At 43.3% G+C, this 18192-nt stretch overlaps 1 protein-coding gene across 1 annotated transcript in view; it reads left to right on the plus strand.

Moving 5' to 3' along the window:
* LOC311003643 (disco-interacting protein 2 homolog C-like) overlaps nt 1-18192 on the plus strand; it is a gene marked incomplete at both ends in the record, with an annotated part of 65319 nt that overhangs the window by 37767 nt on the left and 9360 nt on the right. The window contains 13 exons of the mRNA XM_083995434.1: nt 1402-1541; nt 3318-3454; nt 5466-5674; nt 8912-9026; nt 9818-10019; nt 10380-10480; nt 12103-12183; nt 13248-13371; nt 13592-13713; nt 13800-13911; nt 15042-15151; nt 15603-15733; nt 17337-17505. Coding sequence (XP_083851560.1) covers nt 1402-1541; nt 3318-3454; nt 5466-5674; nt 8912-9026; nt 9818-10019; nt 10380-10480; nt 12103-12183; nt 13248-13371; nt 13592-13713; nt 13800-13911; nt 15042-15151; nt 15603-15733; nt 17337-17505 — 1753 coding nt within the window. The remainder of the gene's footprint in view (nt 1-1401; nt 1542-3317; nt 3455-5465; nt 5675-8911; nt 9027-9817; nt 10020-10379; nt 10481-12102; nt 12184-13247; nt 13372-13591; nt 13714-13799; nt 13912-15041; nt 15152-15602; nt 15734-17336; nt 17506-18192) is intronic.

Below are 18192 nucleotides of genomic sequence, written 5' to 3' on the forward strand. Positions count from 1 at the left end.
CTCTGCAAACACAACCACACAGAGACGATCGGTAAATACATAATTAGGTACAGAGTAAACAATCCAGACAAAGGAGAGAAGCCAGGTCCGGTTTGTTTCCCTCTCCAGCTCACAGCTCCTTATCAAAGCTGCAGAGCCACTGATCAATCAAAGCCAACAACACAACACATTATCAAACTGAGGAGAGAACACATGCTGCACTAGAACTGGTGAGCGACTATAATAGATGTGAGAGGATGGAGGATATTACTGAGCTTTCAGTTACAACAAAGACCAGGCTTCATTTTGTCCACACACAAACACAAGCATGTATGTTATTTTCAGTAACAAGTAATCCAAAAAGTTACTGTTTCCCCGTTGTAACGCCGTTACCGTTACTGACAGTCAAATGCACCGTTACTTGACTCAAGATGTCCCGTCACAAAATGATACACCTGTTAAAGTGTATGTTATATACACTAACCCACTCACTCAGTATCCCTCCGCACAGGCAAGATCGCCTGTGCGGAGGGATACTGAGTGAGTTGGTTAGTTCCAGATAAATGGGAAGTTAGGGTTTTGGTTAAGGGTAATTCAGTTGCTAAATCAGTTACTTTTTGGTAACTAATAACTATAACTAATTACTTTTTAATATGAATGAATGAATGAATGAATGAATGAATGAATGAATAATTACTTTTTAATAGTAACGTGCCCAAGACATCATGTGCAAATTCACTCAGTGACTACGTTTACATGCAGTCAATATTCGGGTTAAGGTCAATATTCTGGTTTCTGAAATATTCGAAATAACCCGTTTACATGCGTGAGCAAACAGGGTTATTCCTGTATCCATGGTAATTGTAATCAATCGGGATATCCCGATCAAAACAGCGACACACGGACAACGCCATGATGCAATGTGCGCCATTTCCGCTTCCAAACCTTGCTTCACGTAACTTTCCGCTCACCTTCTTGTAGATCCCGCTATCCCAGTACTTTCTACCGTCTACAAAAGACAGGATGGTCTTATCTTTCGTTTCGCCATGTTTACAACAAGTAGTTCCCGTACTCAAAAGACCAAGATTCCTTGCGAATAGAACATGCGCAGAACACAAATTAATGTTCCTTTGGATGGGGATATCCCGATAGGTGTATACATGACCAAATATTTGGGTTAGAAAAGGACCTGGGGGTCATTTTCAGGTTTTCAAAAACCTTTCAAAGGGGTTATTGGTGTTTAAATGGCCATGGGCAACCGGGTTATTGCTCATATTCTGGTTATGAAGGCGGTATTGACTGCATGTACAGTAAACATAGTCAGTGAAAAACAAACTGAAACGTGATCTGATATCCCTGTGGTGTACTGACATGAAGAGCCATGTTGATGTGTGTGTGTGTGTGTGTGTGTGTGGTGTGCAGGCCAGTGGAGGACAGCAGCCTGCCTCCGGGTCGCGGCGTCCTGTCCATGCAGGGTCTGACCTACGCCGTGGTCAGGGTCGACACGGAGGAGCGTCTGTCGGTGCTCACCGTGCAAGATGTGGGCACCGTCACACCAGGAGGTACACATCTATCTGTCTGTGTGTCTGTGTGTGTGTCTGTGTGTAGTGGCATAAGTGAAAGGTACAGAGCTAAAACCTTCCAGCTCCGCTTGTCTCTGGTTTGGAGTGAAAACTGTAATTTATGATTGGACGTGTTGACGGTTGAAGGCAGATGAAAGTGTAGAACACTGGATCAAACAGAAAGAGAAAGACAGTGAAGACTCTTGTTAGGCATCAAAACCTTGTATCAATTATCCGGTCCGATTGATAATCTCTGTTTTTTATCCTTTGATCAGTTACTTCCTTGTTTTCGTATCGTGTCAGTTTCAGTCAGATCTTTACAACATGTAAGATTTGCAGAGGAATCTCTCAGGATATCAAGTTTTCATACTATTTAGGACAGAACAAATCAGTTTGATCCTGTCGAAGATGAAAAGCAAAAACAAATTCAACACCTGCACACTGCATGGTTGGACCAAGATCTAATAACACCGCTGACTGGCTGCGTATTTACACAAACATGTTTGAAATGATCAAGAGGCCAATCTTAAAATCGAAATAAAGTAAAACTACAGTTTTTATTTTATTTAGGGAACAATGCAGATCAACACGGTTTTAATTCAGAGCTGGAGAGTTTAGAGCTATTTATAATCTACAGCTCTTGTTCCTAGTTGAGCATGTAGGCTACTGTACAGTGTCATGACAACAGCCAGTCACAGTACAGATATAACAGCAGTGGAAATCAGCAGAAATAAAGTAAAAATTAAAAAAAAAAACGTATTGATTGTGATGTTAAGTGTAAGATGAGACAAGAGCAAAATAATAATAATAGAAGACAACTGATCATCACATCCTTTCCTCAGCTATGCTATTTTCATAGTAATTAAAACTCCTCCATGAGCTGATTGTGTTGCTACATCCTTGTTAATATATATATATATATATATATATATATATATATATATATATATATATATATATATATATATATATATATATATATATATATTTAAATCTCTTTTTATTGAGAGTTTTTAGAGATGGGAGTGTACATTTAGTTTTGAAGAGAAACCTTGTTAATATTTTTATCAATCAAGTGAGCCGATGGACAAATGAAAACAATGGAAATCAAGCATGTAACAGAAGCTCAGTGTTAGGAGGACATTTTCACTGGATGGAGTGAGGCTCTGTCTTTTCAGTGATCTGCATCAGGGTTGTGTAAACCCTGTTGACCAAACCACCGTCACCCGCTCTCACGTGCACTCACCCCACCCGGTGGTCGGTGCAGGAGCTACACCTGCAGCACCGGCCGAGGACACTGCCGCTTGCTGAACGGGGGAATTAAAAGGAATCTTGTCAGCTCCGACCGCGGAGTTCCTCCTCTCCTCCGCTCTTTCATAAGCGAGGAGCTTTTCCTCTGAAAGAGCATCATCCTCAAAGTGAGATTTAAAACCCCCGAAGTTAAAGCTACGGACTTATCGCTGAGTCACTGGAGACTGATCAGGATCCCAAATGAAACTGTGCAAAACAGTATAAAGAGAATCAACTGATTTCAGATGTTACCTGCTGTAGATTTTCAGTTTTAACCCAGTTAGTGAACTAACCTGGTTTTGAGGCAGCAGAGAGTTAAGCAGACGTAAGAACTGGGTTAGAAGAAGCTACTTTAAGATGAAAGTTGATGTGTGGTCGGTCGGTGTCTCTGAACAGGCGCAGTGAGCGTGGGGGTGAATAATGGATCAGTTTGGAACCGAAAACTGTGTTAATGCCGTGTTTCCCTCCTCTGTGTCGCTGACCCAGGCCTGGCGTGTGTGGTGAAGCCAGAGGGCGTCCCACAGCTCTGTCAGACGGACGAGATCGGCGAGCTCTGTGTGTGCTCCATCGCCACGGGAACGTCCTACTACGGCCTCACAGGCATGACCAAGAACACCTTCGAGGTGAGGGAGCTCAACACAAATACACACGCAGCTCACGTTTTTATCTGAGATCTTTTCCCAATAGTTTCAGCAGCACTGGAACCAGGGCTGAGCAACTTGACCTGATTTTTTTTTTTTTTTTTTCCTCAAATATGTTTATTGAGCTTTTTCCTTTGTTTTACATTAACAGAACAACCACAGCAACAAGACAACAAAACACTCAGTACAACACTGGTCTAGACAGTCCATACACATATACATCTCACATACAGCTCACCAGTACAATGAATAGGAAACAGCCCACATCAACATCCCATAGAAAAACTAAATACAGTAGATAAGAAAATAAAAAAATAAAAAAACAATGCACCCTATATTGCATTTTTTAGAGTCTTAAATGACAAGGTTGCAAGTACAGCGGCAAGACAAGAGCCAAAGGTTAGCCGAGGACAACACTGAAGCCACTGTAGAGTTGGAAAAATGGAGATATGGAGTCCAGATGTCCATAAACTTTGACCTGGTATCCATATTCATTGATGTGATTGTGTTCAGGTGATTAGATGAGTTGATGATGTTACCAGTGGCGTGTTCAGAGGCCTTGGGTGGCACAGGCCACCCCTGAAATCTGATTGGCCACCCCAGGTGAAAATGCCTGGATGTTACATTAGGTCACTATCCAAGTTACATTCACCACTACCTGGTAAACACAGCGGATGAGATCCAATCAGGAGAAAATGCCCGTTTCTGTGTTATCTTTTCCAAAGTTAGAAGAAAGTAGCTCATGCACATCCAATCCAATCTGGAGACCAGGTGCAGAACAAAATGCAGAATCTAGTGGAAAAGAAAAAAGGTTCACACCACTGGTGTACAGCTCCCCAAAGTTAATTGTAGAATAGAACTACATAGTTGACATTTTGATCTTCTTCAGGATTGGGACCCTTGGGGAGCAGTACACCAGTGGTGTGAACCATCTTTTCCAAACAGATGGTTGTCAGTCTGTCGACGCTCCAACGCAGCCCTGGAGTTTTTAGACCAAAACAGGTCCAGCAACTTTTCCAGAAGTGTCTGTTTTCTCTGACTCTGAGTAGTGTGGACTTTAGGTGTAAACGTAATGTGAGACATTTTACCTGATTATTAACAAGATGAAGTCATTGTCCTGTGAGTTGTTTGATACTGTGAAAGTATTCAGAAACTAAGCCTATAACAAGCCGTTAGTTCCTGCAGAGGAACTAACGGCTTGTTATAGGCTTTGTGATGTCACAACGAAGCAGCCACCACTCTCAGCCATGTGAAAGCCCCGCCCACCTGGACCCACCATCCAACCTTGCAGGATTTGCTGTCTCTGAGTATTTTACCTGAAATCTATCTGAGATATTTTTATTCCCACTGACTCAGAGGACAACAGTCAGCCAATCAGAGGCGACGCTCAGAGCCTCCTCTCCTCTGACCCGTCGATACCAGAGCTCTAGAGAAGCCTGAGAGAGAAGATTTCAAACCAGACTGAGATGATTTGGTTCCTAAAACCGAAAATATATCTTCCAGATCAGCACTGAAGATAAAACACAGGCCTGTTGAGACCTTTAACGCTTTGCCAAAATTGTCTTTTCCACTCACCACTTTCACAAAATGCTCTTGAGATTATGAGAATCACATCACTTCATATTTGTATGTTTTCTAATAACATATGAAAGATAAAGCCGAGAACCCTAGACTCAGTGATAACGATCTCTGATATCAACCTTCATCATGACATTTTAAACTCTCTTCACTGTCATCTTTTCGCGTGTTAAATTATCCATTAGTGTGTTGTAGCTCGGCGGAGAACAGTGAGATTCCTCCACAGCACCTGTCTGATCCACTGTATTAAGCCCAGCAGCTTGACATTCACCACGTTAAAGTTCTGAGTTAAAAATACTGCCATATCTGATCTCGACTGTGTCGCACAGCTCCAGTGCTGGCTGGTTGCCATGGAGACTCTGCGGCTGAAAACCTGTATGTGTGTATGTGTGTGTGTGTGTGTGTGTGTTTGCAGGTGTACCCGGTGAGCGCCAGCGGGGGGCTGATCAGCGAGTACGCCTTTGTGCGGACCGGCCTGCTGGGCTTCATCGGCCCCGGCGGCCTCGTCTTCATCACCGGCAAGATGGACGGCCTCATCATGGTGAGCGGGCGGAGGCACAACGCCGACGACATCGTCGCCACGGCGCTGGCGGTGGAGCCTATGAAGTTCGTCTACAGGGGCAGGTGGGTGTGTCTTACTACTGCAGGCCGACGGTCTCTAACGTCGTTCCCATCGACAGCAGCTGAACAGCGGTCAGACATCCCACCCCGGCACCGTCACTGTCACGGTGATAAATGAGCAGTCCCCCCCCCACACACGTAATAAATCTAATAAAGTAGAGCAATAGTGGATGAATCCAGAAACGGTAACAGAGTGAAGTTTAATTGTGTCCACGGCCACCGAGGACAAAAGCCATCTTTCACCTGACAGAGTCTGGTGACGTCCTTACGAGCTATTTAAAGCTGCTGCAGAAACTGTGAACACAAAATCCTGAATCCTGCACTTCAGACACCAAGATGAAAGTTTGATGCTGATGATGAAGGTTTAGGATTTACTGCGTACGTGTGTCTATTGTTTCTGTGTTTACATTTCACCGCCACAGCTAAAGTGGCGTCTGTTTTGCTCTGATGAAAGATGGCGTCCTTCCTGTCGTATGCACAAACTGTACAGTTTGATTGTGTTATTGTGTTTTTCATGTTCCCGCCGAACCAGAGCAGGGAAAACAAACTCTAATCCACCTGCAGTGGAGCTTCCACCTGAAAACAGATGAACCTCCAACACACAAACAGTTTGTCAGACCAGCTTCAAACTCCTGCTGCTTTCTTCTGATGTGACGCCACACTCCTAAAACCTGAGGATCTAAAGGAGTCACACTTTAAATCAGAAGCTCCACTAACTGCTGCTGACACTCTCCCTCTTACCGGTGTCAACTTATTTATTCTGAAGCTCTTTTAACCAAAAAAGTTTCACTAAGTAAAAGTAACAGCCTGGATCTGCAGTCCAGGGTCTGAGCTCATGAGTGTGTGCAGTGGATATTAAAAACTCCCTACAATGGAAATTAAGCCTTCAAACTTGTTAACGTGTACGTGATGTTTTTAGATAATACAGGACATATAAGAAGTGAAATTATCCTGTCAACCTGCAGTGAACCAATGGCAGTGTTCGAAACAGGTTTAGACAGGCAGAGTTTCATACATCACAAATCTAAGGAGCCAATCCTGTTACTTGTAGAGATAGTGGGAGGGGCTACATGAACCTGGGACCATATCAGTGCAGAGACAGAGTTAGCATTAGCACTGTGTGAATGTGACAAACTAGAACTACCGGACTAGAAAAGAGCTACCGGTGTATACTGTAACTGTAAGTCCTTTAACCCTTTACATGACTAACTCTGTGTGTGTAAGTTACAAGCTACACACACAAATACAAAATGCTAACTGCGCCCGCTAACCGTGATACGTCTGACTGAGGTCTCTGTGATGTGTCCTCTACACCCAGCTATCCCAAGATGCACTGCTCTTTTGCGAGTGAGCAAAACCTTATATTAGCTCAGTTACTGTGTCAGCTACTGCCATTTACAAGCTAACAAGCTAACAGACAACATAAAACTAGCACTAGCAGCGGGCTTCAAGGCCTGATCCAGATTTTTAGATGAGGAAACAAGAGACGATTCCTCAGTCATAGTTTTACCATTCTCACACTACTTTATTGTCCATTGAATTAAAGAGGAACTATGCAAGTCCAGTCACTTTTCCTCTGTTTTGCTAACCGTACTCCCGGCCATGTGCATTTGTTGACAACGAAGCCGGTGAGAAATCAATCAATAGAGCGATACATAATGTTATATATCATATATGATGTTACAACGTGTATATTTGTGTAGTTTAATCTGTCATAAACATAGATTACGGGTTATGGGGCGTGTTTGTGTCGCGGTGCCGCAGAGACGAGAGCTGATAGTTGGTTTTCAGCCAAGAGACACTAGGTGGAAGGCAGGGAGCCTCCATTCTCCCTGTCACACGTTATTTTTACTCCAAAGCTGTTTGATTAAGGTAAAAATGCAGCATAGTGAAGCTGAAAATAGTTCCTCTTTAAATAAAATGGAAAATTATCTTTGGCACTGGCATGGATTACAAAACATACTGTACATACATCACACAAACAGTAGACGAACAACACATTACATTAGATGAAGAAAATCAGTGCATCTTGTTATGGCCATCGTAAAAAATGTAAAAGTGCTCTAATATGAGCAGAAAGTGCTACAAGCAGAGCAAGTTTTACTCTTAAAAGTTAAGTTTGTTCACCTTTTTTATGGTTTTTGGGAAAACCATGTTTTGTTTTGTTTTGCAAGGCACATTTTTTATTGTTTTTTAACAATGGAACAAGAAGATCAATATGAATATGAATGGTGGCTGGACCAGAACAAAAGACCTGGCCCAAAATATACAAGAAACTAAAATGGAAATCAATCCAATACCAGCACACACACACACAAACTTGACCTATCATTTAAGTAAATACATTGACAGAGCTCCACCAGTCAGACATTCAGTAATTCATTCATGTAAAACGTCCTCTCTGTCGTTCAACCTAAAAATCAGCTGCTCCTATCAGGCCATTTTGGTCATTTCCCTCCAGCCTTTTATTACATGTTGTTAGATTTCCAGCTTTTGAGAACTACACTGCAACCCTTAGGAAACCATGATTAACAAAATATGAATTATCACATTTTTGCATGTATGTTTTTCTGCATGGTTGGAGAGGAACTTTACATCACACGATAAGGCAGTAACAGTAAACAGTGTGGTGCCCCTTTATGGCCAGGATTGTTGTGGTAATAATATGCTAATAATATCGTCGTTGTCATTTCTCTCTCTTAAATGTACTGTATGGGTTGTGGATTTGGAGTTGTTTCTGAAAACAGCATCTTTAACAACCATGACAGCAGTCCAAACCTCTCCGCTGAGAGCCGGGCTGATGAAATGTTGTCAGGGTTACACTTGAGGCAGATTTCACTGCTGCGCTCGCAGAGTGACTCATCTGTTGCTGTTGAATAAAAACCTCTCTCTCTCGCGCGCGCTCTCCCTCCAGGCTGCAGGAAGGATTTTTCTGCTCAGGTCTGATTTAGTAGTTTTGGGGCGTCGCTCAGCTCAGAGGATCTGATCCAAACTGTCAGCTCGGTGAACGAGGCAGAGTCGTGTTCAGAGCCGTTCGGAGCCCAATTAACCTGCTTGTTATTTTCTCTTTCAGCTAATGAATCATTAATATCATGTTGGTCAAAACAACTTCTCAGATCCCGTGTTACTGTCATAGATGAAATAAATGAAGCTGTGAAACAGGGAATGAGAGGTAAAATGGCTGCAGACTGAGTTGACTGAGGGTTGTGTGTGTGTGTGTGTGTGTGTGTGTCTCTGCAGGATAGCCGTGTTCTCTGTGACGGTGCTGAGGGACGAGAGGATCGTGGTCGTGGCCGAGCAGCGGCCCGACTCCACCGAGGAGGACAGCTTCCAGTGGATGAGCCGCGTGCTGCAGGTGGGACGCCTCACACACACCCTACAGCTCCTGGACAGCTCAGTCCTCTTCCTCTTCTCCTCCTCCTCCTTCTTCTCCTTCTCCTTCTTCTTTTTCATCATCTTTTTCTTCTCCTCCTTCTTCTCTTCTTCTTCTTCTTCTGTTTATTCTACTTCTCTTCTTCTTCTTCTCCTTCCTCTTCTCCTCCTCCTTCTTCTTCATTTTCATTATGTTTTTCTTCTCCTTCTTCTTCTCTTCTTCTCTTTCTTCTCCTTCTCTTCTTCTTCCTCTCCTTCTCTGTCTCCTTCTTCCTTCTCCTCCTCCTTCTTATCTTTTTATTCTTCTTCATTCTTCTTCCTCTTCTCTTGCTTCCTCTTCTCCTCCTCCTCCTTCTTCATTTTCATTATGTTTTTCTTCTCCTTCTTCTTCTCTTCTTCTCTTTCTTCTCCTTCTCTTCTTCTTCTCTTCATCTTCTTCTCCTTCTCCTCCTCCTTCTTCTTATCTTTTTCTTTTTCTTCTTCTTCTTCTTGCTCTGCTGGATCTGATTGATTATTAGTTGTTATTCGTTGTTTGTCCATAAATGAAAACTCAAAGAGGAGTCGCTCCTGGTTACATAATACTACGTCTGTGTGTCGTTGTTCAGCTGCTCTGGAAGAACCACAGTTTTCAAAATGCCAGTCACGAGTAAAAACACCTCTTCATCAGAACATAATCCTCCCCTTCCTCTGTCTGTCCGTCTGTCCTCTAACTGTCCTCTGAACCCCCCCCCCCCCCTCCTCCTCCTCCTCCTCCTCCTCTCTCCTCTCTCTCAGGCCATCGACAGTATCCACGGGGCGGGCGTGTTCTGCCTGGCGCTGGTCCCGGCCAACACGCTCCCCAAGACCCCTCTGGGCGGCATCCACCTCTCAGAGATCAAGCAGCTGTACCTGGAGGGGGGGCTGCACCCCTGCAACGTCCTCATGTGCCCCCACACCTGCGTCACCAACATGCCCAAACCACGGCAGAAACAGCCAGGTGAGACTCACGGTCCTGTGGGGGGTGGGGGGGGGGGGGGCTTGTACATGTCAGAGTCAGAGTCAGTTTATTTGCCATTTGTGGAGGGAGACCACATTGGAAAAGGATTTGCAAACAGGAACACTTAAGACAATAGGGCAATAGACAACCAATAAAGAAAGAAAGAAAGAATCAATAAATAGATACAATAGATAGAATAAAAATGGACAATTTGCCCCCATTGATTGGCTGACGGTCACCTAAGAAAAGTACAGTACATACGTATACAAAATGCATACTTTGTAAAGTGCAAAGTGCCTGCAGGAGCATAATTAAAAAAAAAAAAAAAAAATTAAATGTGTGTGTGTGTGTGTTTTGCAGAGATTGGACCTGCCTCTGTGATGGTGGGGAATCTGGTGTCAGGGAAGAGGATCGCTCAGGCCAGCGGCAGAGATCTGGGACAGACTGACGACAATGACCAGGTGACACACGCACACACGCACACACACACACACTGACTTTACATAAGACGACTAATAACGATGGTAATGACGAACATAATCCAGAGTGACCTCTGGACTACCCATGATAAATTAAAGTCTGTGGCCAAATGATTAAAAACAAGATTAGAGCTACAACAGCTCATTAATAATCATCCATCTCTGTGTTTCTCTGCTTTATTCATTGTAATCTGAATTTATTTGAGCTCTGGACAGTTGATGTGGAAAAAACTGTCTGAAATTTCACAGTTTTTTCATTTTTATGACAAAAAAAACAGCTCAAAATGAAAACAATCCTGGGTCAAACCATCACACACACACATGCAGAGGTGTGAGTGTGTCTGTGTGGTGTTTTGATAACTGATGGCTTACAAACTCTCCCTCCTCTGCCTGTAGGGAAATGTCTGATGTCTTGTTCTCATGAATAATTTGGGCAGTGAGTGAAGTGAAGGTCAGCTCTCCCTGCCTCCTTAATGATTGATTTAAAAGTTGACATTCTGGAGAAGCAGCGCAGCCGACCATCTTGATCTGAAGGACCGATCGATGTAGGGTGATAATCAGCCAACAGGTTTTTTCTGAACTGACCAATCAGGAAACAGCTTCATCAACACTTGTCCTCTTGGTTTGTGGCATCAGCAGCTTGTTTTTCACCTGTGGTATCGATTAAAACCATATTAATGAATCCAACATGGTTAAAACTAATGATCGATTCACTCGTCCTCTCGGTGGCTCAGGTATTGACTAGAGTGGAGTTTTATCTCTCATGTGTTGTTTGCAGTTCTGCTGTTGGAGTTTATGACTCGGATCAACTAGGCCTGTTCAATTAATCCCAATTAATTCCCTTCCTCCATCCTTCCTTCTTTCCTTCCTTCCTTTCTCCCCTCCTTCCTTCCTTCCTTCCCTCCTTCCTTCCTTCCTTCCTTCCTTCCTTCCTTCCTTCCTTCCTTCCTTCCTTCCTTCCTTCCTTCCTTCCTTCCTTCCTTCCTTCCTTCCTTCCTTCTCGTCGTCCTTACTTCTTCTTCCTTCCTCTTTTGATCCAATTGACCTGATCTGTTCCCTCCCTCCCTCAATCTTTCTTTCCTTCCTTTTTCCGTTCCTTCTTTCCTCCCTTCTTTCCCTTCTTCCTTCCTTCTTCTTCCTTCCTCGAATGAATCTGTTCCCTCCCTCCATCTTTCTTTCCTTCTTTTTTCCCTTCCTTCCCTTCATCCTTACTTCTTCCTTCCTTTTTGACCCAATTGACCCAATCTGTTCCCTCCCTCCATCTATCTTTCCTTCCTTTTTTCCTCCCTTCTTTTTTTAAAATTAGCGGGTTTGATTCTCGTGTTGGACGTCGCTCTTGTGACTCTTCCAGTTACACTATGGCCACTCATAGGTTGACGTCACGTTTTAGTATAGGATAGATAGATAGATAGATAGATAGATAGATAGATAGATAGATAGATGAGTGAGTCTCTGCTGTTAGTCCGTTTGGATCAGACAGATTCAGTTTGTGTCCTGAACTTCACCCTCAACAGGAAAACAGGAAGCACATGGAGCTCTGGAGAGGAAGGAGGGAATCTGTGGTCAAAAAAAAAAATCATGTTTGTAACAACTGTGTCTTTCAGTTCCTGTTCCTGTCTGAGGTTTTGCAGTGGAGAGCTCAGACCACACCAGACCACGTCCTCTACACCCTGCTCAGCTCCCGCGTAAGGACACACACACTTCTGCCCTTCTGAATGAATGCACAAATCTTCTAAATAAAGTTGGTGTCGATTTTTACAAGAAATAATAAATCAGAGACCAGAGACAGCAAAGTATCTCAACGATAATTAGGAATTCAATACAGCTCAAGAACCAATGCACAGGATATGTATGTTTGACATCAACATGTCTTTGATTATATTTTTTAGTTATACACCAGAAAAAAGTAAAGAAGAGTGGCATAAAAGAATGGCTCAGTCATTTTAGAGACTTTGCTCTTTTAGAAAGGTCATTAGTTGTCATATATAAAGCGCAGGCCTGGAACGCTCTCATCACCTTTCTCTCTGACATAACTTTGCCTGCTCGCATAGAAGGTGTTACTGTGAATTATGTTGTCTGACTGCAAGACGCTCCTCACATGTCACATAATGCAATGAGCCCCCACTGGTGGGTCTGGAAAATGTCTGTACTTTTTTAGCTTACTTTATCTTTGTAGGTCAGCTCATCTCCTGTCCTCTACTTCTCCTCCTTCTATTTACTTATGTGTACAATATTTCTATTTAATGAATTATCTCTCTCTTTTTCTTTTTTTTTTAAAGTCTTTAATAGTAAGGCAGGGCTCCAGACTAACATTTTTCACTAGGAGCACAGTGGCCCCTAACTTAAAATTTTAGGAGAGCGAGCAGAAAATTTCGGGGCGCACACTTGTAAATTGACTTGCAAAGAAACTATTCATGATACTCACACACATTGACCTGCCATCTGTAATGACAAATATCAGATTTTTTGAGTCTCCCCCTCCATGTTTCACCAGCGTTATAAATAAAGAAGAGAGGCAAATTTACTGGTTTCACATGTGCAAGTAGATGAAAAATTGACTTGCACTGTCCCAAATTTTATGGGCAAAATGCCCCCATTTACATGTAGGGGCAGTCTGGAGCCCTGCAAGACAATGGCACTATGTTTGTATATAGTGTTCAAAATGTTCAATAAATAGTTTGTCACAAAAAAGAGAGACATATTGTGACAGACACCTTTAACAGCCTCTGGCCTCCCTCCCCTCCCCCAGGGGGCCGTGTCCAGCTCTCTCACCTGCCTGCAGCTGCACAAGAGGGCGGAGCGAGTGTCTGCTCTGTTGATGGAGCGAGGAGGTCTGCAGGAGGGAGACCACGTCGCCCTGGTCTACCCGCCAGGTCAGTGACGATGACGATAATAGTGATGATGTCTCTTACAGAAACACATCTGGATACTCACACCTCTGTCTCTCTGTGTGTGTGTGTGTGTGTGTGTGTGTGTGTGTGTGTGTGTGTGTGTGTGTGTGTGTGTGTGTGTGTGTGTGTGTGTGTGTGTGTGTGTGTGTGTGTGTGTGTGTGTGTGTGTGTGTGTGTGTGTGTGTGTGTGTGTGTGCTGCAGGTATAGACCTGATCGCAGCCTTCTATGGCTGCCTGTACGCGGGCTGCGTCCCCATCACGGTGCGGCCCCCTCACCCCCAGAACATCTCTACCACCCTGCCCACCGTCAAGATGATCGTGGAGGTCAGAGATTGGACAGATTTTGAGACACAGAAGTGATATTTATCCAACGATACGCACCACTGACCGTTGACCCCTCCTCTCTCCAGGTGAGCCACTCGGCCTGTGTGATGACCACGGCGGTCATCTGTAAGCTGCTCCGCTCCAAGGAGGCCACGGCCACGGTGGACATCAGGAACTGGCCCCCCGTCCTGGACACTGGTACTGTGGCCTCTCCAACACAAACAAACATGGACCCCAGCTCTCAATCCAACTAATCTAGCTTTTACCACCTACAGTCTCACATGTAACACAAAGGGAGCAGTGTTTGTGAATACTTCACACCCTGCATTGTTATATCCCAACACATTACTACATTCATGATGCATTCGTGTCACAAACTGTGATATGAAGCTGTCATGTCACATGCACCTGCTCTTACACGTGCACATTAATGCTCACACTTCTCCGTGACACCACTCGTATTCAAACACTGCAGCAGGCACTGATGTGAAATCCCTTAAACACTAGCCCAATGGGACCTGCTTCAAAACACTGTAAACACACACACAGGTGGTGTTTTTAAAGTGTCATTGTGTGACAAAATGACTTACATTTACTTCCTGGATCATGTCTGTGTGCATCAGTTAGCTGCTAATAATAAGTTCTGCTATTGCTACGTAGCTAACGTTCACGCTAACAGCTGTTTACTGACAAGTCCAAAGAGAATTTGTGAGTTCAGCATCAGATTTCTCTCCTTTACTCATCAAGACCAGTTTTCATCACTTAAGTTACAGTAGCAAGCTAACCAGCTAGCTACAACCTGAGCAGCCCGTCGGGTCATTTTCCGATACCGAGTCACTGCAGTTTCATCTTCAATGAAGAAGTAGCTGCCCAGAGGACGTGTTGTAACCTCTGTACTGTAAATGCAACAGTGACTGATGAGTTAACAGTTGTTTGTGCTAATGCTAGCTATGTAGCAACAGCAAAACTTCTTTAGTATCTACTATAAATTCAACAGTGGTTAACCTGGTGAGTGTTTCCATTTTATGAGAAAACAAAAAACCTGGTTCTTGTTCTGGTTTGAACTCAGTGTTTTTGTCCCTTGAGAATCACAAGACAAACATCCGAGCATGTTTGCAGATTAGTGCAATTTAAAAGAGATGTTTCATGTGTCTGTCTGAGAAAACGTCAACCACCACAGGACATCTAAGATTTATTTCCATGACTGCTGTAGTAATATTCTGGGTTCAACTCTGGGTCAGTGTTTCTGAAATGGATGGAACCGAACAGGCGGTCCTCTTGAGAATGATAAAAAAGAAATGTGTGTGTTTGTGTGTGTGTGTTTGCAGATGACCTGCCAAAGAAGAAGCCTCCAGCTCTCTATAAGCCCACCAACCCTGATGGCCTGGCCTATCTGGACTTCAGCGTGTCGACGACTGGGATGCTGGCCGGGGTTCAGGTCAGCTCAGCGTTAATCCCGGTCGCTCAGCCCAAACCGCTTACAGCCGCTCGTTCCACTGCCTGGACCCACTTCCCTCCTTCTCCCGTTTTATTTATTCATTACTTTTTCACCCTTCTGGGAAATTCAGTCGTCAGCGCCGCAATAAACATCACACACTATAGTACAGTAGAGTACATACAGGAGACTTTATATGTAGTAAACATCAGAGGCAGAGCTTCATCTCCCCCCAGAGATACATGTTTGCTACAGTGTGGAGCCGCAGGACGACACATTCATGCACTTTACAAACCTGACTAAAGTGTTGTGTTTTGTTTTTTCGGTTGAGAAAATGTCAGTCAGCTGATGCACCTTGAATAACCTGTGTAATAACCGTCCAACCCCTCCGTCCTGTTCCTTGTTTGTCTCTGTGCGTGTCGTTGCGTCTCTCTCCCTGTTCCCCACTGTCCAGATGTCCCATAATGCCGTGGGAGCCTTCTGTCGGTCGGTGAAGCTGCAGTGTGAGTTGTACCCGTCCAGGGAGGTTGCCATCTGTCTGGATCCATACTGCGGCCTGGGCTTCGTCCTCTGGTGTCTCTGCAGGTCGGTGCAACCTTTAAAATGCATCCACACCTCCTTGCACACCAGTACATATGTTTTCGGTTTGAAAGAGACTGAGTTAGTGACAAATACATCATAACTTCCTGTTATTATAGTTTGCTATGTAGCTTAACATTTGTGGACTGTGTTTCTGTGTCACATCTATAGAGAAACACAACAGGGATCAATAAAGTATCTCTAAGTCGGACAGAAACATGAAGATAATGAGCAGATGGACGGTCTCCATCACCTCACCTGTGTTTGACACTACCTCACTCAGGTGTCAACACTGTCGCTGTTCTGGCGCCGCTTCTGCCAGCCATTACTTTTTTATACTGAGTTTGCCTTTGAGAGCAGATAATAATAATTCTCAACTCAACTCAAACTCAACTCAGGTTTTATTTATAGAATTTATATTTGATTTATATATTTTTCTTCTGGTTTTCTAACATGGTTAGTTTTATTACGGTATTTTTATCTATCTATCTATCTATCTATCTATCTATCTATCTATCTATCTATCTATCTATCTATCTATCTATCTATCTATCTATCTATCTATCTATCTATCTATCTATCTATCTATCTATCTATCTATCTATCTATCTATCTATCTATCTATCTATCTATCTATCTATCTATCTATCTATCTATCTATCTATCTATCTATCTATCTATCTATCTATCTATCTATCTATCTATCTATCTATCTATCTATCTATCTATCTATCTATCTATCTATCTATCTATCTATCTATCTATCCAGCACAGAGCATCTAAGTAAACAATTAAATAACATAAGTGAAGTGCAATAGAATACAAATTTGGCTTAAATACACGAATAAAATACAAATAGTCCAGTGTTGCTGAGCGGGTGGAAAAAGAAAAAGGTCAGAAAACAGTCATACACACATTTTTCTTCTCTGTACCTGTTGCTTCTACAAACAGGGTGAGCCTGCACAATGAGCAGTCTGATGGTTTGTGAGAGGAGGGGACAGAGTGCAGCAGCCGTGTTCACACACTTTGACATTCTTTAGAAATTCACCACTGGAAAACAGAGAAATGCTAAAAGCTCATTCCGCTCCATGCTGCTGCCTTCTTTACATCGCAGATGTTCGGGCTCATGTTCTAGTCCAGATCGATGTTGTGTGACCTCCTTTAATAACAGATTCACTGCGGCGATGTTTATCTGCGACACTCTGAAGCTCCACTGTCTTTAAATCTTAAGTCCTGGCTCCACATCTCAGGTCTGGATACTTTTAAACTCCCCACTCATAAATTCTCATCTTGGCGCGAGCGGCTACACGCTGTCGTCTAAATAAAACAGACTGCAAATCACCGTCGGTATGAGAGTTCGAGACAGATCAGTTATATAAAGGATGAATGTTGATTTTATTGCACGTAATCATTAAATATCACCTTGGTAAGAGAAGTGTGACGGATCCTCAGAACTCATCGTCCTCTGATGCCTCTGTGAGTGGGAGGAGCTGGTGGATGTGTCCTCCACACGCACATATGTTGTTCTGAATTTCTCAAAGCATTAAAAATCATCAAAACTCACAAAGAGGCGTGTGTGTCGGTCCGTGTGTGTGTGTCTACTCTGCAGTGTGTACTCGGGCCACCAGTCCATCCTGATCCCTCCGGTGGAGCTGGAGTCCAACCCGGCTCTGTGGCTGCTGGCCGTCAGCCAGCTGAGGGTGAGAGACACCTTCTGCTCCTACAGCGTCATGGAGCTGTGCACCAAAGGACTGGGCCTGCAGACCGAGGCGCTCAAGGTCAGCACCGCACCGACACAACACACAGCAAACTGAGGTGATACCGCTCACTTAACAATATAAGAGAAAGCTGGTTCTGAAATGAGCTCCTGATGATGAAGAAAGAGGAGAAACTTCTGTCTGCCAGCATATTCTGTTTTATATATATATATATCATTCTATTTTTTATAATATTAATATTAATATCAATGAACAAACAAACACAAGACAGGAATAAACAAAAAAACACATACAGAAAGATCAGTTTCAAGTAAATGTGACAGGTACATTATAAAGTATAGGGTGAAATACAATGGGAGCTGAATAAAGAAAAGAAAAGAAAAGAAAAACAAACAATATATATATACTGTATATATACACACAGTTTTTTTTAAATAAATAAATGCTGTTGTTGTCATTAAAGCAGAAATATTCACATTAATATAGTCAAGAAATGGTTTCCATATTCTTTCATAGACATTAGTGTTGGACAGGAAGTCCAGAGGTATATACTACTTTAGAACACGGCTCTCTTGAATACTCGATTCTGATTGGTCAATCACCAATATTCTGCGGTGTTTATTTCTCGATAGACCACCGCTGAGCGGACCGTTGCTAGGGACTCCATAGCAACGGCCGACTCTGCATGTCCGGTCACGGACACTGTTTTGCTGAGCCTCCTCCCGTTCGTGCATTTGAAGCCTTTGA

The sequence above is a fragment of the Trachurus trachurus genome (genome assembly GCF_905171665.1).
Source record: "Trachurus trachurus genome assembly, chromosome: 20".
NCBI classification, from domain to species: domain Eukaryota; kingdom Metazoa; phylum Chordata; class Actinopteri; order Carangiformes; family Carangidae; genus Trachurus; species Trachurus trachurus.